Below are 27,005 nucleotides of genomic sequence, written 5' to 3'. Positions count from 1 at the left end.
AAGAGGCTTTTTTGCAGCCAAGCGATGCAAATCTGGTGCTGACTTCCAGGTAGTATTTATCTCAAAGCATCAGCTCCAAACTATCTGAGCATCTACTGAAGCATCACCATTGCTTCCCCCCCACAGCACTGAGGCTGCCGCCCCTGCAAGGAGACCAGATGGTGCTGTCCTTACCTGGTGAGCCCCTGGATGGTGCTGACCAAGCCGCCTTCCCCAAGGATGCCGAGCACGCCGCCGCCTCCCAGCAGCCCTCCATTGCCCAGAAGCCCTCCTCTTCCAAGAAGGCCACCAGTGCCACCGAGAATCCCTGCTGTGCCAAGGACACCTCCGTCACCTAGCAGACCTCCTTGTCCCAGTGCTCCTCCAGCAACCCCTGTGGGGATGCCATCTTTGGGGACACTGCCACCAGCTGTGGACCAGCCTCTGGGAGGGTTTCGGGTACCCCTGATGTAGGCACCTTCACCACCCTCTCCACCAAGCAAGCCACCACCAGCATTGCCCCCTCCACCAAGCAGACCACCAGTAAGTCCCCCCAGCAATCCTCCACCACTGCTGCCCAGCAAACCACCAGTAATACCACCAAGCAGACCACCGCCACCACCAAGGAGACCTCCTCCGAGGCCACCCAACAGGTCGTCACTTCCATCTGTGCCGGGATATCCTCTCCCAAGTGGCACCTCTCCGAAGGCACCTTGGAGGGCATTGCCTTGCCTGAGCGAGTCTGTAAGAGCTGGAAACATCACCCGCCGTCAGCCTGCGGGCAGAGCTGCCTCCCCGGCCACCACCGCAGCCCTTGAGCGGGGGTCGGCAGGCAGCTGCCAGCCCCCTGCCCGCACCACTGCTCATCATGCTCCTCCAGCACAGGCTGTCGAGGAGTTTGTGCTCTGGCTGCCTGTCCCCATCCCTCACTAGCGCTGTCAGTTTTTCCCATATACGATGCAACAGCAGAAGGGCCTTGGGATCTGGGGCAGGAGGCACCATAGCAAGACTGGTGTAAAGCAGCTCAGGTGGATTTATCTGCAGCCACTCCAGGTAGGACAGCAAATGGTGTGGCAGGGTCGTAGGGGCTGGGCACTGATCAATCCTGAATGTGAGATAGCTGAGGTGCCATGTGGCTCACACCTCCTGAGCGGTGCAGGCCCCCGGGAGGAGCGATCCCCCATGAAAGCAATATCGTTCCCTTTTCAGGAGCCTGGCCATTTGAAATTTTAATTACATAAGAAAATGACTCCAGGTTCAGTTTGGAGCTGGGGGGCGGCGGAGGGGAGGGAGTTGCATGCAAGCCTCATGCTCTTCCCCTTCCATGTGCAATTCCCCTCCCTTCCTCAGCTGATCGTGCTGTGCTGGTACAAGGGTGCTGACCCCCAGGGACCACCACCATCGATTCCTGTTTCCCAGGGTCCCACTATGAGGTGGCAATGACTCACCATCACTTAAAACACCTTTACTGAGCCTGAGGATGGCATCTTTTGGCTGGCTTAGTGATGGGGTCATCAGGGCATACAAGAGGGCGATGCCCAGAGCCGGTGGCATGGTGTCTTCTGCTCGGCTGAGAGAGCTGTGGGTGCTGGCAGTACCTGGAGAAGGAAAATGGGAAAAGAGTGGAATAAGCTAGGTGAACCCCTGGAGATGAAGGAGAGTCAGATATTCAAGCTGGGTGACATTTTTTCAGTGAATAGAAAGCATGAGCTTTAGGAGGACCAAAATAGTTCAGGAGTTAAAGCCACATTTGGCAAACAGAGCTGAACACACACAAAACGGGGGAAAGAAGGGGGTGTCTGTATCACATCTGCGGGGAACTTTTCAAGCCAGCTTCTGCACAACCCAAGCAGCTGTTTGCTTATTCCTGTTTATGGGCACCCCAGGCAACCTGGTCCTTTCCATCCCTGGTCACCGTGACATAACTGTAAACTTACAGTATGAAATAGTTACTCATAACCTATAGCCTACACTGAGCTCCCCTTGCTAATAACCGCCCCATGAGTAGGTATGCAAATTAGTGCTGCAATTATACAAGCAATTCACATTTTGCATAAAGCCTTTCTTTTAAAATGGCATGTTTTAACCTTATAACAATAAAAATAATAGTAACCAACTTAAATGGATATTGTGAAACAAAAAATCCCTAACTTTTCTTGTCAAATGAATGTGTTTTTGATTCAGAGAAGGTTTTCATTTTACTATAGCAACCACCTTTGCTGAATTTTTGGGCTGGTCACTATATATAAAATAGAATTTCTTACCTGTGTTTCGACCACTATTGGTATTATTCCCATGTTTTTTTCTTGCTCACCAGAGTACTTTGTAAGGCTCGTAGGTAAAATGGTGACTCTGTCCCTGGAGGCTTACAACACCCGATACCACTATTTTGACTGTCTTTACCTTGCAACCACCCGTACCAGCATTTTGATCATCTTTCTTTACCTGGCCTTATGCTGAGTTTCAAAGCCTGAATTTGGTCTTCAGCTCTTGGTCAAGGGGAGACCTTACAGCTCCTCAGGCACCTCTGCTGCGTACCGTGTGGGAGCAGCGGGCCCTTATATAGCAAAGGTGATGTAGAAAAAGTGGAAAGATGCCTAAACTGTAAAAGCTGGGCTAGTGGATAAAGTGTATAAAGCAGCATTTGTGGTTTTAATATATTCCAATATAAATAAAGATTTGTAAAACAGGGAAAAGCATTAAGCAAGGGGTTATTGGATACTCCATTATCAGGCAGCGTAGTTACCCAAGAGCCCAAAAGCAAAGAAGGAGCCCAAGGCTCTGCAGGCTGCAGCACGTGAGGCTGCTGCTGATCCTGAAAGAGCCACGCTGGAAAATCACTTTAGACTGGACAAATTCCCGCTGACACATGCACCCAGGCTGTCACACACAAACTACTGTATCAGGGTAATTTTCTAAGTTTCCAGCGAGCACATGGGGAGGCTCCAGAAAAGCGCTGGGAGACTTTTTTCTCTTTTAATGCTCAATCCAAGAAGCAGTTCCTGAGGACCATCCCACCCATCCCAGCAGTTGCCAGCTGCTTCCCTGCAGATAGTATTGCCACAGCCTCAGAAAAGCCCCTGTACAGTGGGACATCCACTCCCTGTTGGCTCCAGACAACATGAATGCTTTTGTCCTGGTGTCCTCAACACTTAATACCTTTGTGAGATAAAACGTGTTGGTAATGATCTGGTGCATCTTATGCAATAAGGGGATAATATGCTCCTAAACAAAGCAGTGTGGAGGCGTAAGCTCAGTTTATCTGTGCCTGGCTCTGTTACAGAGCCTTGCACGACAAGCACCACCAGGCTGCACTTGGGACATGCTGCAAAGGAGCCCTGGGCAGGGAGCTGCTCTCCCTGCAGTGTCTGCACCAGGGGCTCCAAATAAGTGGGGAATGGCAGCAAGCACTTTGCAAACCCTACGCCGTGGTTGCATTGCCAGCACCTCCTCTGCCCGCTGCCAGGCTGCCACAAGCGGCACCCAGGCAGGCAGGGGATGGGCTGCAGCAGGGTGCCCACGAAACCCCAGCTGCAGTGGGAGCTGCTCTTGCACACCTTGTGCCACAGACTGAGCTTCAGAAAGGCTTTCTGTGACATACCGGCTTGCTCGCTATAGGCACAGCCTCCCCATCAGCTGCACTGCCTGTCCGTGGGCATGTGGCATAGGCACACAGCGGAGACAAATGGGTGCTGGCAGCCAGAAACATATCAAATAAATATTCAGAGAGAGAAATGCTGAGGCAGTGAAAGATTTTATTGAAGGAGCAATAAGAGAGCAACCTTTATGCCTAAGAAATAGCTCTGCTTCCCGACTACAGATGTTAGAAGTGGCCACAGCAACTGCCCCTAACACCCACCAGCCCAGCAGCTTTCCCTACCCCACGCCAGGCCACCACCAGAGATGATTGCCTGTCCCCCTTGGGCCTCAGCGAAAGCACAGGGCAGCACTCGAGGGAAAATGAAGTCAGAGGGAGCAGAGACGAGCAGGGTTCTGGGGCTGGCGGCACGTTGCCTGCCTCAGACAGTGAGCGGTGCCATGGGGCCTCCCGAGCAGAATCTTTTTAGATTGGTCTGGTCGTGAGAGTCATCTGCCTGGAAGAAGCAGCACAAAAACTATTCAGTTTTCTCATTTGGACTTTTCCCTGTATCCCATGGGAGGTTTTCCTGTGGGTCCATACTGGTAGAGGCACCTCCCAGACAGTGGGAGCGGCCCATGGGAAATGGGGCTGGCTGGAGCAACATGGGGCTAGGGGGTCTGCAGGTCCCTGCCCCAGGGTGGGAGCATGCCCCGCTCCCCAGGAAGGCAGTGCTGTGGGAAATGGGTCCTTACGTCGGTGATGTCAACCCTGGTGTTCCTGAGGCTGGTGTTGAGAATGCTGGGCAGGCGGACTGACACATGCAAGGCATCTGCAAAAGCAAGTGAAAGCATCTCATCATGGGGAGAACCCTGAAGGCAGGCAGCAAGGGAAGGGGCAGAGCCCCAAATCCGACTGAATTTGAGCTAAGAGAGGACCTAGAGCCCGGCCATACCGTTAATGGCAGGTACATATGCAGCTGCGAGGACTTGCTTGAGCCATTCTGCAATTGGAGAGATCTGTGGGGGAAGCAGATGGGTGTCAGTGTCAGGAGAGCAACGGTTATGGCAATGAAAACAGCAATGTCAGGGTTATCAAGTTCTGTCACTGCAGGATGCTTGGAGCTATAAAACACAAAGGCTGGGCAGCTTCCTTCAGTGAAACTCCTCCAGGACTGAATGTGGGCAGATACACAGGGACAGGCTCTTTGGGTAAACTCTCCTCAATTATTCGTCCCCTGTTCCCAGCACCCTCGGTGCACTGCCAGCAGGTGAACATACAGATCCAAGTGTCACTGCTATAGGGCACAGGGGATCGACAGGGCGGACAGCAACTGGCCTCTGCCAAGAGCAGAAGAAACGTGAAGACTGAAGATTAATTGACGTTTTGGTTCTCTTTCCCTACACAGAGTCTTAACCCAAAGCAGCGTGCACTTACACTGAGGGGGTCAAGTCTCAGGGGTACCCGCGTCAGGTTGATGCTACAAAAGAGAAAAACCAGGCAGTCAGGTTGCATCAGATGCAGCGCTCCTCCAGCTCTCCAAATGCTGCCCAGACCCTTCCTTGGTCTCGAATTTGTCTCACCCACATAAAAAGATGAGGATTTTGAAAGCAGGGCAACTTTTTTACAACTCTTTCATCACTTTAGACATGCACTTGCTTTGAGGTTGGGGCTGGGAGGAGGCAGGAAAGCTCCAGCAGCCCTTTACTTTTCCACCACATCTACATCACACTCCCTGATTGCTGCCATCAGCCCCATCTTGCCAGGCCCCCAGCAGCATCCCCAGGCAGAGCTCCCCTGCCCACAGCTACCGCAGAGCTTGGCTCTACCTGTCAAGAGCCAGGGAGGTTTGCAGTTTGCCACCGGAGACCGATGGCGTGATGTTCAGAACAATGTCCTGAAATTGGAACAACAGAAGAAATGAGGTTATTTCCCTGCATAGCTCCCGAGACTAAAAAGAAAACCCAGAGTATTTGTAAATAATCCATTCTGAGAAAAAACACCTGCCTGTGCCTAGAAATCACATTTTTTTGATGGATGGCATCTGTTTCTCTCCCTAGGGTTCACCCTTCTGTCTCTATTTTGTATTACTCCTTAAACATTTCACTTGCACTTGGTTGAGAGCATTTTTAAAGGCCTGGGCACCACTGTTCTGACAATGTAGTAAATTCAAAAATACAAAAATAGTAAATTCAAAAAAACCCAAAGTACAAGTACTACATGGCTAAGGGCAGGAGAAGCCGAGGGGATGCCAGAGAACAGCCAGGTTCACCCCACTCCCTGTTTCAAAGGTCTCATTCCCCGAGAACCCACTCACCGTGTCAAGGGAGAAGAGGGGCTGCTGGGCCGACTGCAGGGGAGGACTGAAGATGTCGATGGAGGCTCTGAGGGTGGCAGTAGCTCTTTTGTCCCTCACGGCCACCACTGGTTTGTTGGCCACCCGCACGCGCAGCTCCAGTGGCAAAGAGTCAGGGAGGATCTTGGCGAGCTGCACAGGGCAGAGGGAGGTCAGAGCAAGGGGGTGTTTGCATGGCCAGGGCAGGCGGTGGGGTTGGAGATCAGTGCAGGTGAAGGAGGGGGCTGACCTGGGGGATGAGTGGGAGAAGAGCAGATGTGGACAGCAAGACACTATCAGGCACCTGTGGGAACAGCACCAGTGAAATGAGCCGTCAGGAGTTTGTGCAAAGCCCACGCTGGGCTCAGCTGGGCCCCGCAAACAAATATAAGCACATGGTGGTGAGCACCCTTGGGTCTCCCGAGAGCATCCAGGACCCCACCTTGGACATGCAGAGGGGCATGGTGACCCACCATTGAGTTGGTGATGCTGAGGCTGAAGGCTCCCTGCCCCTGGACCAGCTCCAGCAGCTTGCCAAGGGCATGCTTGGAGAGGCTGAGCTGTGGTGGGCGACCAGTGGCCAGCAGCAAGGTGGCGGCAAGCGGTGGTCCTTGTGTGGAGGCCACCACGCCGCTCTCTGTGTCCCCGACGAGGAGCTGCAGAGACAGAGCAGTGGAGGGATGCTGGCAGGGCTCAGAGGGCTGTGGTCGCACTGGGCACCCTACTCGTCTGTGGACCTTGCGGAGATGCTCACGTGGGGTTAATCAATGTTTTAATAGACATAGGGCTGCCTCAGGCTGTTCTAGCACAGGCAACAGCTACATCTGCTACAGCTTTCCCTTTAAAACAGCATCACATCTCCCATCGGAAAGACACATTGCCAGTGTTTTTCACCTGATCACGGTCTCCACCAATTACATGCCAAACTTTCACAAACCACTTATAAACAGAACCTGCTTGTGAACGATGACCACTGGTCCTGTATGAAATCAAAATCTGCTGATGATCAACTATGAAAATGCTATAATTGTGCTTAATTAAGCAGCGTCAAGCCAATCTGGCTCATGCTACTCTCAAGGATTAGCAAGTGAAAAAACAAGGTAGAGCCCCAGTGGTGGCATTAGTACAGACATGGTTGGACCATGCTCAGCACCTTCCAGCGAACACTCTCCTGAAGACAGATGGAATAAGAGGAGCCTTCGGCAAACAGTTGCCACATTCAGATGAATTACCCAAACTCACTCACTCAGAGGTTCTTGGGCTGGGGAAGCAGTAGGACTTACGTTTAGATCCAGCTGGATAGCATCGCCACTGATGATGGAAAAGAGGGGCAGATCTCCCAGAGCCCCAAGCGGGACCGTGGCTGTGGGACACAGGGAGGAAAACTTTTAAGCTGCAAGGAGAGGGGGATGCTCGCAAATCCCATGGTCCCAAGAGATATTGGAACTGATGCAGCTCCTGCCCACAGCATTCCCAGCCGGACAAGCCACTAGAAAGCACTGTTCTGCAGCAAAAATATTGTTTCTAAAAGCAACAGCTCCTGCAGTGGCTTTCTTCAGGAAAAACTGCCTGCTGTTGCTCTGGGGCAAGGGGAATTGAGTGTTGGTGCTTGAGCTGAGAGTTGTGGTTTTAGGAAGTTGTTAAATTATTGTATGCACTCAATGTAAAAATCCAACAAACCCTAAGTGCAGGGGGTCACACAGGAGCAGAGGAAGAGGAGGGTGCAGCACTTACGGGTCCTGGAGCCAAGCAGAGTGTTCACCGTGCTGAGCCTGGAGTTGATGATGTTGCACCCCTGAAGAGGCAGAGGGAAGTTAAGAGTCCGAGGACCTGCAACACTCGCGTGTGTGCGGTGTGTTAGCACAGTGGGGAAGAACTGGTTCTTCTGGGGTTGCACAGCGCGGGCAGGAGCCGCTGCCTGGCAGGGCTTGGTGGGACACTCCATTGCTGCAGCATCGGGTGGGCGAGCAGCCCCTTTAAGCCACTTGCTCACCACTTGTGACCACTAAACCAGCACATCTCAGAAACCTGCTTGCCAGCAAAGCCTGGCACAGGCAATGGTGCTGGTGCCCGTCAGCAGGGAGGACAGGCTGACCGCCCTGGCTGAGCCCACAGCTGTGCAAACAGCCGTGTCCGTGGGGGCAACCTGGCCCGCTGCCTGCACTGCCTGCTGCCTGCCCTGCCTGCCCTGCCCACGCTGCCTGCCCACCCAGCACTGTGCTGATGGCTCGCATGAAGATCGCTTTGCAGACTTACCACCTCACGCAGGACATCACTAAGGAGGCGTTTTAAAGGCTGATCCAGAAGTGGCACTTTGGGTCTGGATAATGGAAAAATAGGAAATAAAAAGTGATGTAGATTAACGGCTGGAAAATGAAAGTACTTTGCAGATGAGAAATATGAGGCCTCGCTTGTGCTGTCCAGGGCTATATTCAGTGCCAAAATATTGCCAAACCCGAGCCCTCCGAATCCAGCTCAGTGCTAGGCTCCCAGCACAACTCAGAAATATTATTTCTTTAGCCCAAATTTTAAAAGAAAGTTGGCAGTTCTCTGAGGCCAGCAGCCAGCTAATTCAGCCTCTGAGGTGTCAGGCACAAAAGCGCTGCCTTCAATGGCCAACACCACCAGCACCAAGGCTTCCCACTGCTGTAAGGGCCACGTGCCAGCCATGAGCACCCCCCTCACATGGATGCTACCGCACACAGATGCCTACCTCAGACGGATGTTTATGTCAACAGTTTTGCAGACATTGTTCTGACGAGCCTCCCAGTTGTCCTGGACCACCATGGCCACATCTGCTTCCACCTGCACACAGAGCGCTTTGTCCAGAGCACTGCAAGGGGAGAAACACAGCACGTGGTTCAGGATATTTGCTGGCCATCTACTTCCCAAAGAGATGGTGACCTCCCTGCCCTGAGCCATGCCCATGACAGACATGCCATACCTGGTACTCTCTACCAGCAGCTGGGTGTTGAAGCCCACCTCGTGCCCAACGCCTGGTAGGGGGTGCAGACTTATTTTTGGAAGGGTGTTGTTCACAATTTTCAGCCTGGATGGTTGAAACAAAAAAAAGGCAATAAATAGCACATCTGTACAGTGGATGTCCTGTCCCCTCAGTCCCCAGCACTGCGGCTGATTGTAGAGCCGCAGTCTCAGGCCTTCACCCTGGTTGAGCAGGGATCCCTGACAGCCAGGAGCACCTTGCAGCACATACAGGACACCCTTGCATGACTGGGGCATATAGGAACTCCCAAGACCTGAACCATCATTTATGAAGCTGCCCCACGAGGGGAAAGAGGGGGTCCATATGTTCAGACAGCAGGCTCCAGACCAGACCCTCCTTTCCCCAGTATGGCCCAGACGCACTGAGGGCTGCTCAGGGACATCCACCTCCCACTTTCACTCACCCTGTGAGGTCTCCACCACTTCCACCGAGAAGATTGCCAACGAGACCATTTTTGCCAAGAAGACCATTTTTGCCAAGAAGGATATCAATGACAGCATCAAGGAGACCATCAACAAGACCATCTTTGCCGAGGAGACTCCCAAGGACACCATCTTTGTCAAGGAGACTGCCAATGATGCCATCTCCACCAAGGAGACCCCCAAGGACACCATCTTTGTCAAGGAGGCTGCCAGCTATGCCATCTCCACCGAGAAGACCCCCAAGGACACCATCTTTGTCAAGGAGGCTGCCAGCTACGCCATCTCCATCAAGGAGACCCCCAAGGACACCATCTTTGTCAAGGAGGCTGCCAACGATGCCATCTCCACCAAGGAGACCACCAAGGACACCATCCTTGTCAAGGAGGCTGCCAGCTACGCCATCTCCACCAAGAAGACCCCCAAGGACACCATCCTTGTCAAGGAGGCTGCCAGCTACACCATCTCCACCGAGGAGACCCCCAAGGACACCATCCTTGTCAAGGAGGCTGCCAGCTACGCCATCTCCACCAAGAAGACCCCCAAGGACACCATCTTTGTCAAGGAGGCTGCCAGCTACGCCATCTCCACCGAGGAGACCCCCAAGGACACCATCTTTGTCAAGGAGACCATTTCCACCAAGGAGACTGCCAACAACACCATCTTTGCCACGGCCTCTGCCAACAGGACAATCTTTTCCAAGGAGACCACTGAGCAGATTGCCACCAAGGAGACCACCTTGAACCTTCTTGGGGTTACATTTGATTGGCAGATCTCCAAGGTCTAAAAAAAAAAAGGATGAGAGGACACTGTAAGCTATGTGAACTCAGTGCAAAGCATGTTGTGTCAGCCTGGCTTTTCCTTCCCCTTTGTTTCCCTCTTTATGCAATAGGGGTGGTGGCACCAGCCACTGTGAAGTATGTGAAGTGTCATTTCCAAAGTGCTTTTTAAATCCAAATGACCAACATTGTCCCTATGACTGAACAGATCTGGACCAGCTTCTGATTTCCTGAGCATGGTCAAGAGACAGAAAGAGTAGAACTGGTCTCAAAAAATAGAACATAAATCTTTTCCATACACTTACCTTTATCAGCTTTGGCAACTGAAGAAAATAATCCTGGTGAAGGGGTCAGCAGGCTGTAGAGAAGTAAAATAATCGAGAACGTAGTCATCTTCAGTCCCAATAACTGTGGAAAGTAATTTCCATCAGTACAATGCTGGGATAGCGAGTGCAAGCCAGTGGAGGGAGGAAAGAGGAGGATGGAGGACAGAAAAAGGAGGAATGCCTGTTAGAGAGGACAAAATCAGAGAGGAAGTTGCTGGCACCACTCTGGCCTCCTTGCCAGACTGGTGGGCATGGTAAAGCTGCATTTTCCTGCAGGAGGAACCAGAACTTCAACAGCAGCTGCTCCAAGACCAACCCTCATGGCAGCCAAGTGATAAGCAAGTGCTTGTTCGTTTTTTTCCTGCTTTAACCCCTCAGCGCCCGTGAGCAATGTTGGCGACTGATCAGGCTGATCTGGGGCACACCTGTTCTGGGTGGCAATTTCTCTAAGAAACAAGATCCTGTATCCTTCATGATGGGAAAACAGAACATATCTGACAACATGATCATCTCTAGTCACAGAAAGAAAAGCGATTGGTCTACACCGGGCAAACACACCAACATATCTAGGAAGAACATGTCCTTGTTTGAATGTCATGACCTCTGTGCAAACATCAAACATCTGAGGCTTCCCTCTTCATAAAAGCACCTTTTGGTAGAATTGTACGAAGGAAAAGATAATTTTTAGAGTTTCAGTGTAATTGAAATATTTCTGTGGGTCCTACAACTTGAAGTAGTTGGTTTTTTTAAAGAACCATAATGAACTTCATTGCCCCAAATCTATTTAAATGTAAATAACACATCAAAAAGGGATCAAAACAAGTGTGAGAGGTCTAATTCACCTTAGCTAAAATCTAACTCAGATAATAGAGTTCCACCAAAAATAATTTAAGTGATAATTGGTTATGAAAACCATGAAATATCCTTTCTTCTTCAAGGACTGCAAGTACAATGAACATGCATGTCTGTTCTTGAGAAACTCGTAGTGAAAACCACCATGAATTTTACTTGTTGGAGCATAATTCAGGCAGGCAGCAGGCAAGAATAACAATTTTTGTTAAAAATCCAATACTCCCAAAAAACCCTTAAGGGTTCTCCTTTGGGAAGTATTCAGGTTTGCAGAAGCAGAAGCTAAGAGCACACTTTTTGAAGAATACGTTTGCTCTTACCTGACCAAGCTCTTGAGTACGAGGCTCTCTCTAGCCAATGTGGCTGTCTTCTGAAGCTGACCTGCATCAAGCATCTTCATATATAGAGCTTTACAGCAGGAAAGAGGCAAGCGATGTCATTGAGGACACCCACGATAATTGATGGGGAGCAAAACAAATAATGTATGGTTTCTGCTGACTTCCACTGCAAATATTTCCTTAGAGATGTTAGGAGTTAGGTAAATCATTGAGCAACAACCCGTAGATGCAGAAGCAGACTCGGCCAGCTCTCGGTGCCAGTCCGCATGCCGCTGCCTGGTTTAGCGTATCATCCTTTTGGCCTTGTTCTCATGTCAAGATGCAAACATGGCTGAAATGTCATGCCCTGATAAAATACCTTCCCACCCCCCAATAAAATTGAAGTTTTGGCTGAAATATGTGTCAAAATGCTGACCACCCCTCACTGTTAAATATTTCTACAGTTCTTGGTGCTGTGGTACTGAGCACTTCACCCTCACAGTAAGCCCATGCAGTAAGGGGGTGCCACACGCTACGGGTGATAAATGAAGGAGCAGGCAGCACCTTTCTCCATGTAAAGACAGGCTGCAGAGACAGTAACAGAGCCTGGTATTCACCAGCCATGCCCAGTGTTCCCATCCTGACTTGCCTACAGACTGTGAACTTACCTAAGAGTGGCCAAAGCCAACAGCACCTGCCCAGTGGCCTGAATGGCTCGTAGTCCATTTGATAACTGAGGAAAAGGAGGCATTGAACCAGGAAGGAACAGTGACATCATGACAAGGCATATTGATGGTGTGTCACAGCTTTACAGATACCCCGAGCTGACAGACTCTTTGAGGAGACATCACCTGATTTGGAAGCACTGTACTGGTCTAACTGGCATGGCATTATATCCAGGTCCATCACCTCTGCCTCATGGCACTCCAGGAGGACCGGACATGGGATGGACTGGACATCTCATGGGGAGATACTATTGAGTGGGTGACGCCATTGACCATGGAGCCAGGGAGCTCCCCGGCTAGAGCTTGTCAGCTCTGGATCATTTTGAAGTCCTGGAGGGACTGTTTATCCCAGTGTGGGCATACCGGCAGAGCTACAACTGGCCAGGGTTTCCTGCCTCTGCATCACAGCTCTGTCCAGGCCCCTGCCCTCTCAAATTTCTGGGTATGTTTTCTCCATGCTGAAAAATTGTGTCCCACCTCGTCCATCATGGGTTATTTGTTGCCAGTTCATTTACTGCTGCAAGCAGAAGAAAAGGAGCAAAAATTGTTTCTGAGCCAACGTGTCATATGCTCCCACAGCCCTGCTGGCTTTCCCCCTTTTGCCCTGCCCTGGCCCTGGTCACCAGCGCCACACGGATACATGGACCTGCTGCCTCGAGCTGCACCAAAGCAGCAGCTCTTCGGGGCAGGAAAAAGAAACCCCTCCTTTGCGGGCCACAGACCAAATGTGGTCCCTGTGTGCGGATCACATCCTGACAGGCACAGCAAAAGCTGTCCATGGCAGAGGGGAGGATGCATCAGCCCAGGGGACAGCAGTGAACTCTTCATCCCCAATGTGCTCATTAATGACAGGGGTGGAAGGGCTGCTCCCCAGCTCTGAGCAATAATAGTCCAGAAAAATGCTTGCTCAGAGTTAATACCTTCTACAAACTTGGAAATAAGTATTTCCAGCAGATTAGCCAGCTTTTGTCACACATTAATTCCAGCTTTAAAAATTATCTTAGCTAAAGGCCAAGGAAGGGATGGCAAAAGTGCCAAAGTATTTAAGGAGTTGCCACTCTCCTTGCAACCTGATCAGCCAGGCACCTCGGGAGCACAAAGCCTTGCTGTCATGGCTAGATCATGACATTTGATAACTGGAAGAGAGTGTTAACAAGATGGTATTATGTTATCATCCCTCCTGAATCATTTCATACTTTGGACAATCACTACACAAAACCCGAATTACCATAAAGCCAGACTTGATAATGGTCAGCACACAGTAAAGGGGCACTTTGGCACCACAGAGAATAGCTTCTGCGCAGTGACCTTTCAGGCATGACAGTAACTTGGCCTCTCACCAGCTGTTGCTGAATGCAGAGGTCTCTGACAATTAAATATTTTGGATAAGCTGAAGCAGATTCCCATAAAAAGAATGACATTGTGATGTCCAGGTCTTGCTAAAGCAACTTTCAAAGCCCCAAGAACACGAAGCCAAACCACTGTGTGAGGACAAACACAGAGCAAGCCAGAACGGACTTGATCAAAGGGAGAAGAATAGACTGATGTGAACAGACACGGTACTGATGCTCAGATCACTTGGAAACTGGGACATAAAGGCAGGCAGTAAAAGGGATGCGCCCTCGAGAAGTGTTAAAGGTCTTGACCTTAGCAAGAGGGCAGTAGGCTCTGGCCAGGGCAGGCAGAATGAAACACATTAGCCCTGGCTGAAAAACAAGATGGTTCTGCTCTGCTCTCCTGCTGATGGCATCGTCCCTTTTCTGCCTGAGGAAACCGTCTCTGTGGGGCCCCTGAGCCAGTGCAGTCTTGGTTCGCTCATTCATCCCTCTGGAACCAGTAACTGTGAGGGACTGGTACAGCCCTCACTGCCGGGGGGCTCAGGGCTGCTGGGGCCTGTGTACAGCTCCAGGGGACAACGCTGGTGTCTGCACTTGTCTGAAGGCTGCACCTCCACCAAGTGCCCCAGGGCGTCACATACTGGTTACATGATAGTGCAGCTTCACGGCGTGCTTAAGTGTTTCATGAAAAATTAACAGGTGCCCTCTGTGATTTCCAGCTTTGATTTCCCCTGGGGGGCGCGGGGGGCTGCGTACAGCTATTTTGATTCATTTTTTGTTCTTAAGGAGGCTGAAACTGTTTGATTGTTTCTTAGCTAATGCAAGCACAATCAGGGAAATATCTTTTAAAAAAATGTGCTTGTCATTGACAATGTTTGCAATGAAATGAGGAGAGAAGGCACCATAAACACCAGTCCTCATGGGGAGCTGGTTTTATGGCTGCTTCCCTCATTGCTTAGGACTCCTGACGAGGACAATTCCTTACACGCGTTTCAGAACAAATGCCTGCTGGGTCAGGCAGCGCACACAACAAAACAAATGGAGTTCTCAGAGCCTGCCTCACAGCGAGATTTTCCTTGGGGACAATTTATTAAAAACACAATAACCTTTTCAAAGATATCCTTAATTCTGCACCAGCTACCTGTCACCAGGAAAAAAATGTTTAAATCATATCGGCTTGCTGAAATCAGGATCAAAGCCGTCTATTGACTTGCTAATGACAGGTAATTATCCAGCAATCAGTGGACGATATGCTTGTGATCAATATCTGCAATGCAGCCGATAAACCACACTTAAAGATGTCTAAATGCCCGTCTCTAACTCATTCTGAGAAGTCCTAATCCCCCCCCCACATGACTGCGGACACACTCCTCTCCTCTCCCACATGCACCCCAGGAGCAGGAGGGTTCCCTTCTTGCACCCTCCTCCTGTGGAAGATGTGGGTGCTGCACCCCGGTGACAGCCCACGCTGCTGCCTGCAGCACGCTAATGCACGTGCTATTTTGGTTGCAAACGTGATTTATTTAGGGACCAGTCCTCTCAAGAAATACAACCTCTGCCCAGGCATGCCTAGCTGGCTCCACTAGGCACACGGCAGGCCAGTCTTGTCATGGGGTGATGGGGTCTTTTTTATCTCAGCTTGTGGAGTTAAAGCCATGGAAAGAGGAAGAAATGCCCCAGGAAACCCAGCACCCTCGCTGCTCTCCTGCCCGCCTGTTCCCGCTGGGTCCCTGCAGCAGTGGTGGGTTCAGCCGTACCTCCCCGTGCCTCACAGTACTAGAGCATCCTGCAGATTTAAAAATAAAAAGGACACGGGCAGGATTTAACAGTTGTTTTGTGCTCAGGTGTGATGGACTAACAGCACTGACACCGGGGCTGACCCAAGCTACAGCAAAACCACTGCACGAGCATGCTTACCTCAAACCCACTGATGTTTGCCCAGTGAGTGATGCCCAGCACCCCTGGAGCGAGTGGGAGCTGCTCTCAGAGGCATTCCGGCCACTGCCTGCATCTCCAGCGCTTCCCTGCCTGCCCACCCTCGTGCTGCCTGCCCATGGCTGCCAAAGGGACTTTGGGGATAATCAGAAGAAAAATTAACAGGGTGGGAATTCCTGGGTTTGGGTATTTTAGCATAAACAAAATCTCTGCTTTTGGCATACTGTCCATATGAGTTGAGCAGCTAAATTCATGCTCCAGGGTGGGCTTTTTTACTGACACTTTGGCTGGTTTTTAGGTGTGGTAAAGAGGGACTTGTTGATTTTTGGAGACTTAAAGGCAAAAATCTGATGACAGCAAGTGGTTTTGATTTTGAGGACAGGAACAACATTCAAAGAGGCTTCAGAGAAGAAGCCTGCCCTTTGCAATAGATCGGTTGGTGTGCCAGAGCCCTGAGTGGGAGGCATTGCCCTCCTCCAGCTCCTGCTGCAAAATCCACGGGTGCAAAACAGCCTGCAAGTGATTTTCCTGGCAGAGTCACTCACAGCCTTGAGGGCAGGAAAAGCATGCAAGGTCAGCCAGGCAATGCCATTTCCAGAAAGAAAAAAAAAAAAAAAAAAAAGACAACAGTCTATAGGAAAAGAAATGAGAACTATTTCCCCTGTACAGATAGTGAATCCTCAGATGAAGCCATAGTCGTGCTTACTGTTGATCGATGGCACATAAAGCCATGTGAATTATATCTGCCAAAACTCCTTTCAGCAGAAGCTCCTGAAACACAGAGAAGTGGTGTAAACTGCCCACCACTCCGCCTGCCAGCAGCCTTGTCCACCCAGCTCACCCCATCAATTCATCCGGCACCTTCTCCAATTGCAGGGATATTGTAAAGGTTCCCCCAAGCAGAATGGGAACACTTGAAAAATCCTAAATTACTATGAAAACTGCCCCAGCTGAGACTGTTCCCAGCCCCAGCAGCGCTCTGCTCTCCACCTTGCAGTCAGTGCCAGGCACCCTCCTCGCAGCCCAAAGCCCAAAGCTGTGTGCAGCTCCAGGGGACAACACTCTTACAAGACACACGTTACCAGCACTCGCCCACCCAAGTGTCTTGATCTCAGCATCAGGATTAGAGGGAGATGAGGAAAATTAACACCAGCCCACACTCCCACCATGCTGGTACCACACAGGGGAGAGTTACTTATGACCAAAACTCTCCCACAAATAAACACGGTGCGAGCGGGGACCCCTTCCAGAGCATTCGTGCCTGTGGGTAAATGGTTTGGGCGGTTACTTGTCATTTGTTATTCCTTGAGATGTTATTCCTTGAAATAACATCTCAATCTTCAGCGTTCACTTTGGTTTTCTTGTTTTGGTTTGTTTTTTATAAAAAATCTGTATTTGGTAATGCAAGTCAGCACGGCGATTCACAGCCACAGTGCCAGCCCCACGCACGGTGCAGACTGCCCAACTCACGTCAAACGTTCCCAGGGAGGAGGAAGCCAAGGCCACCCGAGACAGGCTGCGGGGAGAGGAAAGGGGCGTCACTTGCCTCCCACAGCCCCCCCCGCCCCGCCCCAGCAAGCTGCCCTATCACCCTCAACGAACTCCTCACCCAGACCCTGACGTCCAGAAAACCTCCCCCTTGCACCAGGGGCCGTGGCTCCACCAGCCTCCTTCCAGAAAGGGGCCGCTTCCCACTGGGAGCATTTTCCCTACCCTGAGCCAGCACAACTTCAGCTGTTCAGACTTAAAGAGAAAAAAATAAACAAAACAGGTTTGAGGTCAGCTGGATTATGTCACGTTCGTCCTCATCTATTTTTAAATAGCTGTTATATAAACTGCAAAGTCGTCATGCAGAGACAGCAAAGGTTCCTTCTGAAAATGCAGGGGTGACAGGTAGCGGGTGGCCTCCCGAGCAGCCCAGGGACTCTCACTGCTGATGGTGGCACTGGGGACTGGTAGCTGCCTTACCTTTTTAGAGCGAGGGAGAGCCGCAGCTTTTCTTTTGCAATGGCAAACTGTGCCTCCAGGTTGCTGTGCTGCAAGGGGAAAGGGAAGGGTGTCCCCCCACCAGGACCCTGGTCCCCCCCAACTACCCCAGCCCCGCAGGACCCCCTGCCCAGGCATCTTCCCAATATATGTCCCTGCCCACTGTCCCACATCTCTGGCTCCAGTGTTGGTGCAGGTTTGCTGGGTCAGGACAGGGGTGACCACGGTCAGCCCTTGCCAGCTGCAAACCCCTTCAACTCACAACATCCAGGACAAGAGGGATTTTTGGGAGCAGAGTCTGAAGGGGAAACCCAAAACTCAGCGGTGCTGAAGAGCTGCACAAAGCTTTTGTCTGTGGTTATGGTCACCACCGGTGCTTTGACTCCCTGCATTTCAATCACCACTGGCTGTGATGAAGGCAGCACCCTGGAAATCTGTACAGTCAAAGCAAAAGGGTAACATTCACTCTCCTGCCCACTTCACGGCTCTGGGGATTGTCCTGGTGGGTGCTGAGCATCAGTCACGTTCACCAAAGTCAGTGGGAGTCAGTCAAGCTGGTCCATACTGTGCAGTAGTATGTCCCTTAAATAATCTTATTAATGAAATTTTTACTAATAAAATTATGAGAGCACCTGTTTGACCTTGCAGTAAAGGTTCCCAGCGTGTCATTGTGAATGGAGAGCAGCTTTATCTGCTGCCCTAAGTAGCCTAAGATGTCACACAGACCAGTAGGATCAAGCCAAGTCCACCCACTTCAGTAACGAGGGTTCCAAGCATCATAGACACCAGTGGGGGAAGCCCAAGAACCTGTTGAGAAAGTGTCAGGGGGCAGGGACCTAATGCACTCACACTTGGGGGAGGGGGGGAGTTTAACATGGGGAAGGGAAGAGGCATTGCCAGCACATGGATCTGCCTTGTATTTGAGTGTAGATTTCTTAGTGGTGTCTTGAGGAAAATCTCAAGCCCTAATCACCCACCATGTTATTGCTGATCTACAGGTTGAAGGATGAGCGCAGGATAGAGAGCTCAGCACTCAAGAAGTTTGCAGACAGGATGAGCTGGGTAGCAGCACTCCTCTTTGGTGGCAAACAAGTAAGAGGTAGCTGCTCCATTGGAATGTCAACCTCCTTCCCCTCCTTTTCATGGAGAATGGTCTAAAAGGACCAGTAATAAGAGTAATGTCAAAGAGCATTTGTCTCTGCAAAATCCATGTCAGGATTTGCATTTGGACCAGGCCCAAGGTACTGGCTGCTTTGCTCTGTAGTCTCAGCAATGAAACAGAGCAATAAACTCCACAGAAAACGATGAGCTGAGGAGGCACTTAGGTGTTATAATGCAACCAGCACATCTGCACCCCTCCCAAAGCCTCTGCTGCCCAAGGCTGAGGAGGACAATGCTTCCAAGCAAATGGATATCAGAAACATCACTGCTCCAAGACCTGGCACTAGACAGCAGCACTCACCTTCAAATCCAGCTCTATGAAAGTTTCATTGGTCATGGGGGCGGGGGTCAGCAAAGCTTATTGGAGGGTCCCAGCAGACCCAAGAGGGATCTCGGCTGCATGGAAACAAAAAGGGATGCTTAATCAGAAGGTGCATGCTCTGTGGTGTGGGGAGAGTGTTCACCAGTGCCAAAACCACTGGTTCACCAGTGCCAGACTGCTGGGTCATGAGCACTATATGCCATTTCCAGCTTTGGTGGGCTCCAGCATCCCTGCCAGCTTCTGTGGTGCCGGGCTTTCCCGAAGCTGCACCAAGGAGGGGTTGGATACTTGTGTGGCCCCGGCTGGGGTTTGTCCACACCTGGTCCTAGTCAGAGCTCAGCAGATTGCCTATCCTTGGTGATAGATCTGCACTTTCCCTTTGCCGAGGGAAGGGGAGGAGATGAGTGGGTGGGTGGATGGGTGGATGGGTGAGTGGGTGGATGGATGTCAACTTACAAGTCATGGTGGTGAATTTTGCATTCACAAGATTGAGCGCTTCACCCACAGCTGGACACAGCTGTGGGGCAAGAAGAAAAGTGTCAGAAAACCTTGCACGGAGGCTTCTGGTGGGAGCAAAGCTTTGCCAGACCAGTGCAACTCGAACCCAGAAGCGCCAGAACCCTCCACTATCAGTCGCTCAGACAAGAGTTTGACTCAGTTTTCTCTGTCCCTGGTTGAACTGGGTTATTCTGGAGTAAACCTGTCTTAAGCTGAGCGACGAACAGGGCCAGGCCCTCCACAGATATCTGACTAAAGCAGACAGACTTTATGACACATTAAGAGGCTGCAAATCTGCCCTTTGACAAGCCTTTAGGATCAAGCATGCTCAGCATCGAGTTCAGCTCTGCCTGGGCACCGCATCTCTGACCGCCAAGCTGGGACGAGGAGGCTTTAGGTAGTGACAGTGCCTTTGCTGCGGGTGTTGGCTGCATAAAACCAGTAATTGCTCAAAATGCTCCCTTTTACCAGCCTGCAAGCTCCCTTCTGCAGCAAAACTGTGAAACCTGTTACAGTGCAGTGAGGAGGAGGAGGAGGTGATCTCCAGGAAACAAGGATGGGAGGAGGATTGGACTTACCAGAGCCAGCAGCACTTTCTGAAGGGTGCTGTCCAGAAACGTGTTCATGACTTCAGGCAGCATGCTGGGCAGAGAAAACACGTCAGCCGACACAGCCACTATGCACATAGCAATAATTATTTACTAAAGATCAAAAGGCAAGGAAGTCAAGCACTAAAGAAACCTGTCTGGTATGGATTAGGCCAAAACATGGCTAATCTGTAATAAAAGATGTTTTCTTTCTTTACAAACCTTTTCTCAAGAATGCCATCTTCTGGTTTTACGCAAAGCTAAAGAACGTTTCCATGCCTAAAAGAAGTTCCGATACCCCAGGAGTGCAGCCCTTAAATGAGCACTGACGCCAAAGACAAACACTGCATAGAATAACACTAAAGCTGGCCTGAATTTGTCCATAAAACATTTTGGTTTTCCTAGTGGAAAAAATTAACAGTGAGAACTAATTGTGTCCTGTAGAAATCCAAACTTAGAGACTGAAAGATTTAACAATGCCTCTCAGGCAACATTAATACTGGTAAATCACCGATGTCCTTTGGGACTCACCTGCTGGGCAGGTTGGTTTTAATGCTAACGGGAGCAATGTGGCAGTTCTTGGAGCTGAACCTGGGGATGCCCATGGTGTCCTGCCACAGCCGGCTGCTGGCCGTCGGGTTTGCTGCCAGGGCAATTTCCATGTTTCCTCCTATAAAGCTGCTCAGAGCAAAGCTCAGTCACCGTAGGACAAACCCTTGGCAATGAGCAAGCCCACCCCAGCCTCAACTCCTGCTCACCTTTTCCCAGCGATGGTCATTTGGACTAAGATGGCCATGAAGAGCCCCAAGCCCGGCAAGAGTGCCAGCGCTATCACCGGGGGACGGAGATCTTTCACTTTCAGCCTGCAGGAAAAAAACAGAGGAAAACAGCTGGGAAGAAGGAGCCTGCAGAGCAGCCAGGTCAGGCTGCTTATATCAAAGTCACCTATCACCGATATTGCCATCGCCATCTTCATTCTCCACTCCTTGTTTAAACTTTCAGTTTAAAACCACTGTTAAATTTAGAAATGTGTTTCTTCCAAACAAAAAAGCTTGCACCGTTTAATTTTGAAAAAACTTGGGAAAAAGGTGTTTTGATGTTTAAAATATCTCCATGCTTTCACCCAGCACAAACCTGTGGGGTAGAGGGCCAGCTCTGATCCCCCAGAAATCCTGGGGTTTCCTCAGAACATCACTGGTAAGAGCTGGGTACCCCCAGCCCCGAGAGCAAACCCCACCGGTGCTGCAGAGCTGCTGCAGCCATCCCCGGCCGGTGCTGAAGCAGGAGCTGACGCGCTTTGTTGCCTTTAAGTTATAGTTTCTTCATGTATTTGTGGACACAACCAGGCAGAAAATCACCGGCTTTAATATCACACTTGTTAGCAGGGAGTGATTCATTTCTGCCTCCAGGCTGACACTTCCCAACCTTCTGCTTTTATTTTCTCATTCCCAGTCTCAGGCTCACGGTGTAAGGCTGCTAATCATCGCTCACCCCGAGATGCCTTTGATGGGTTTGGTGTTCGGCTTTTTTTTTTGTGGCTTCTTCTGCCATTTTCTGCAGAACATCACTCATTCAGAGCAGTGGAGACTGTTGGAAGATTTGCACGAGACAAGGAGTTCAGCACAAAATCCCCAGGGAGGAGCCTGTGCTGGAGGGTGAGGGGACTCAGCATTCCCCACTACACCCTATAGAATGTTGTTATTAACAAATCCCAACAGCAGGATGTTTTGTGTGTTGTAAATTCAGATTACGAGCAATCTCTGCTGTCCCTGGGTAACAGTTGGAGCTCAGCAGGTACTTGCTGCACACACATCGTGATTTTAGACACAAAACACAGGCACATTTTCAGGTTCCACCTTACCGTGCCGCACACCGGTGAGGCAACCTGTGTGCCCACATTGGGGTGTCACAGCTGAGGGGTCCTGCTTGCAGCATCCCACACAGGAGGTGCAGGCCACGGGGAAGTGGCTTCTGCTGTGGATTAAGGGCAGCTGCTGGAGCCCGGCCAGCTGGTGGCACCCTGCAACTGGGGATGTGCTGGGGATGCAGGCTGCGGGGGCCAGGGATGTGCTGGGGATGCAGGCTGCGCGGCACTGACAGGCAGCTTCCCCGCCGCACCGCTGCCACGTGTCCACGCATGGATGCTACCATGGCTGAGTCAATCATTCCAAGATCAATCCTGATGATCGCTCGCTCCTGGGCCAGCAGCTCCTCCTGACCATGCTAGCCAGCCACCAAGGAATAAAATGCACCAAACCCTTGACATCTTCCAATCCAGTACAGCTGCTCACGGAGCTCCAGAGGCTTACAGGAGTGTGCGGGCTTCAACAGACAGAGAGAGACAATGAGCTGGAGACTATTCCCAAACCACACATCAGGGGCTAAACACTGCACTCATGCTGGAGGAAAGCAAACAGGGCTCTGTGCAAGTCCAGCAGAGCTGTACTAGGCCAACACACAGCCTGAATACAAGAATCACTTCCCAAAATTCAGACACCTATGGACACCCCAGAGCAGCCCCATAGGGGCGTGCCTGTGTCCTGCACCACCCACCCCACGGTCAGCGCCCAAACAAGATGCTAAGCATTCCCCTTCGACAAGCACCAGAGCTGCTCGTGATGCCTAAAATCTGCCACAGAGAAAGGGCTGGAGCTGCCTGGTGGAACACATGGCCCACTGGATCTCAGGGCCACCCTGAGCCCTGCCCATAGGAGCAGCAGGAGAGCTCACGGCTGTTGGCCATGACAGGAGTGGGATGAGCCTTTCCAGGGACTGTCAACACAGCTCCACCAGTCTGCTCTGGCTTGGCCCCTCATTTCTTGCTTGCACCAGAGGGAAATGACGTGATCTGCTGCACCTTGCCACAGCAGGGACTTCTGGAGAGAAGGACCCTGCCATCACCTCACCTGGAGAGTCCCCAGAGGTTGTCCAGGCTCTGCACTGATCTTCTGGAGAGAGGCAAGGAACAGCCCATATATAAACCCTGGCCGAGAAGGAGGAAAAACCTGAGAATTAAAGGGCTGGGTAACGACTGTGGTGTAACCTAATCCCCAGCCGTTTCTGGCAATACAAGTAATTTCACTAATAAATTCAAAAGTCTGGGTAAGCCCTCAGGCTTTGGGTACCAGGCAAGTGCTCCCAGCAGGCTGAAGCCAACGCTTTTGCTCAATGCCCAGGATTAGCCAACAAAGACTTGCACATTGAGTCCAAAGAAAAACCTGATCTGTTTAATTACATGGTACAGACAGAAGCAGGGGGTGAGGAGAAACATAAGATGTGCAATGGTAAATTCTGCTTTTGGAGACACCCGTGTAACTGTGGCTTTCACTCCCCAAAAGTTCATAGAGGTTGTGCAAATGCTGCTGGAGCATGTGGGATTCGCTGGTGCATAACCCAGTGGAAATTGTGAGAAAGTCAGTAATATTCTTAGTGATTTCAAACAGGGTTGACGTGAGGCTGAGAAGAGCTGTCATCTGCCCAGAGAACGGGCTTCTCAGCCCTGTCCCCGTTCCACCATGGGACAGCCATGCATCCTACCAGACCGCAGACAGGCTGCACAAGGCTCTCCTCTGGGCTGGCCATGCTGCTGCCATTGCTGTGGCTGCCCGTGAGCCAGACCTGCCTGAGCTGGGGCTAGTGGCCACCATGGTGTCCTCTCCTGTCCCCTCCCGGGTACCCCACTCTGCAGGACCTGGCTTTGGGAGTTCACCCCAGTGGGGTCCTGCAGCACTGAGTAATTTATTTCCTCTCTTCATTTCTGCATAAAACATGTCATGAGGTTTAATCTGTCATTACCTCCCTCCCAGTGATGTATTCAGTGGCTCTCTGCTAAGCCCCGACAGGGAGATTTACATCTTATCTAACAGGAATGTAAGATTCATAGATAACACCCAGTGAGGAACACATCATGCCAGAAAGACACTTTTGTGCTAGTAATTTGATCAGCTATTATGCTATAAGTTGACATCTAATTAAGGCTCCACAGGGATCATTGGGTCCAGAACGGCTCTTCAGGAGGAGAAAATCCACCTCTAAGCACCATGGTGCCATCTTCTCCCAGCAGCTTATCCCCAGACCCTTGCACTGCTGTAAGTGATACTAATGCCTCACAGATAAATCTCCAGTGCTACCTTGGGGAGAGCTGCCAATATTACCTATGCTCGAACAAGGTATAGCAGGGGCAAATTTCCAACCACTACTCTAAAACACAAAAAAAAATTCTCAGACACTTTTCTAGGTTGTGTCCATGTCCCTACCAAAGTTAGATGCCACAAAGCACCTCCTGTGACCCCAGGGGACTTGTCTGCAGGTTACAGCCTGTCAATGGATTTACTTTTCTAAACACATTTCTTGCCTCTAGATGGGCTGCGTACATCAGCATGGAAGTGTAAATCCTGCTCTCCTTTGGTAGGCTGCTAGACATATGTCTTCATATTTTCTCTTGACACTGCTATCTGGATGCCTTCAGTGGAAACGCACAATGTGGATGAAACTCTGCTTTCCTTGGCATTTCTCTGTCATGCTGAGAAGGAAAGCAACACAGCACTGGTGAGAGCCAAAGGCTTTGAACGTGTCAAGTTGCACCTGGAACCAGCACCCAATAACTCACTTCGCCGATGCACAAAGGACAATGGTTGCCTCCCCGGGCAGCAGGTGTTTCAACAAGCCCTGAACACCTTATCCCCTTGCCAAGGGACTCAGACCAAAATGGGCAACTCAACCCTCTCCAGAAGACTGGCCGTGCCTCGAAGCTGAGAACACAAATATCGGGCTGGGGGGGTGGGGGAGTGGGGTGGGCAGCAAAAGCCAGAACACAGAGCACAAAGGAGAGCTGGGTAGACCACGGAGGATGCGCTTACACGGCATTTGCAGGTGGTCCATGTTCTGTCCTCCAGGCCAAAAAGAAGCCAGAAGGACATGATGGCCCCATGCGCAGGAAGGAGAGGGACTGTGGCTCCCTTCCACAAACACTTTCACTGCTTGTAGAGACATTATCAAAAAGGGTGGATATCACCCACCATTTTTTCTATCAGTTGTAATAAATATTGCCCATGGCTTTTGATTAGGAACGGATTAGAGAGGAAGGAATTCTTGCATGTGGGCCTTTCCAGAGGTTAGAGGAGATACCTTAAAAAAAATTGATCTTCTGTCTGATTTAAAACTCACTGAACCAAACAGAAACATTCCTGTTGCCTTCAACAGACTTACCCAGACCTGAAGGAAATAGAGGACATCCTTGATGAATTGCCAAGACCTCCTTCAGCACGACATGTGGAGGTCTCATCCCTTTCGGTCTGCACTGCTCAGCCAGGAGAGCAGCACAAACCACAGCAGCTTCTGGCTAATGGTGGCAGCTGTCCCTGTGGTGTTCAGCAGAAAACATGGCAGCAGAGCAAAGACACTTTTCTAACAATGTTTGATTTCTTGGCACGCTCCACTTAGAGACCTTTTTGTGCTCCTCAGTAACACCGTGATGAAGGCAAGCTGCCCCAGCACCTGCTGTTCAATAGTTCACCTCGCTAGGTCAACAGCCAAGGTAATCAAGAATATGGGAAAACAATAAAAATGGTATAGAAAACAAACTGTCCACCCCATGTCCTGGTTTCCAGCCCTCTTTGCCAATTTCTGCCCCATCTCCTGTGGTTGTGAGGATATATAAGGCCAGCCCAATCCCTCGGTGTGGCCACAGCAAGACACAGACTGACTCAGAAGAATGGGAAGACCAGCCAGGAAAGGTAAAGATGCATTTGCAAACTGAATAGCTCGATATCGGTGTTGATTGTACTTATTTCGGTGCCTCTCTGTAAGGGTCAGTTCTCACCAGAAGCCCACTTTCTGCAAAGACTGATATAAATATGTATGTTTTCTGCAGGTTAAGCTTTCTGAATTGCTTGTTTTCTTAATATTGTAAGAGCATTACAAACATTATCAACAACTCTCAAATGTTTTTCAGAGAGGTAGATAACACTTTCACCTTTTCATTTGATTGTAGCCTTCTCCATAACTTCCATTCATTCCTGAATTAATTTTAGCTCCTGTTTATTTGCTAGTTTTATACCAGTTGTAAGCTATTTCATACTCTTCAGGAGGCCTGGTATTGCTGCCAGCACCCTTCCAGCTTACAGACTTGCAGGGGGTTCCAAGGCTGAGCCTTCCCTTAGTTCTTTTTCCTGTGGTGCCTGGCATTTGAGCTGTGCATTGTTATTGCACAAAAGCTGACAAGCTTGGGACCACAAACGTGACGCAGGCACAGATCCATGGCTCCCAAGCATGGCTCTGTGTCTCGGTGGCTGGGCCAGGGCCATGCCACCCTGACCAGGCTACCGCCCCTCCAGGCACCAGCATGGTGAACCTCCTTGCCCCGAGCATCCTCCTGAGCCTCCTGGTCCCCACGCACAGTCTCAGGTCACCCGACTGCGGGGGCATCCTCACCCCATCAGGACTGAGCTACCGTAAGTCTGGACCCCGGATCTCGCATGCCATTGGCGGGGAGGGCAGGCAGCAGCATCGTGCAGCCCGGTGACAAAATACCAATCACTGTCACCAGAAACACCATTAATCAGCTCGCTCACATCATCCCCCTTCTATAGCAAGTAACTGTGTGGGGGCAGGGGCGGGGGTGTTAAGGGATGGAAATGTGTCACCTAGATGGGTTCCAGTCTGTCCATCTCTCTGCTGTCATCATGACATCTGCTGCATGTCCATCATCTCAGACCACAAGCTCCAGAGTGTCTCATAAACTCTCTGCCCTATTTCACAGTTGCTGAAGTTTCAAAGCCACACACGGAGGCAGTCCTCAGGCAGAACCTAATGGCCCCCACAGTCCCAGACCTGTTTCTCAGCTCCCCAAAGCCCAGCAGGTAAGTCCA

General features: G+C 50.7%; 1 protein-coding gene across 1 annotated transcript; it reads right to left on the bottom strand.

Moving 5' to 3' along the window:
• Positions 1-760: 760 nt before the first annotated feature.
• On the bottom strand, positions 761-27,005 carry LOC308070322 (uncharacterized protein). Its single transcript, XM_080404040.1, has 16 exons — positions 20,895-27,005; positions 20,128-20,191; positions 10,399-10,501; positions 9,299-10,097; positions 8,605-8,940; positions 8,148-8,211; positions 7,626-7,686; positions 7,175-7,254; positions 6,365-6,547; positions 6,142-6,195; positions 5,874-6,044; positions 5,386-5,453; positions 4,994-5,036; positions 4,512-4,575; positions 4,312-4,388; positions 761-4,073 (listed from the first exon to the last, which is right to left on the bottom strand). Exons 1-16 carry the CDS (start codon positions 21,110-21,112, stop codon positions 3,999-4,001), a joined length of 2,460 nt encoding a protein of 819 aa, XP_080260166.1. The 5' UTR covers positions 21,113-27,005; the 3' UTR covers positions 761-3,998.

Source organism: Falco punctatus (assembly GCF_963210335.1).
Source record: "Falco punctatus genome assembly, chromosome: 10".
Classification (NCBI taxonomy): Eukaryota; Metazoa; Chordata; class Aves; order Falconiformes; family Falconidae; genus Falco; species Falco punctatus.
This window is presented reverse-complemented; position numbering and strand designations above follow the sequence as displayed.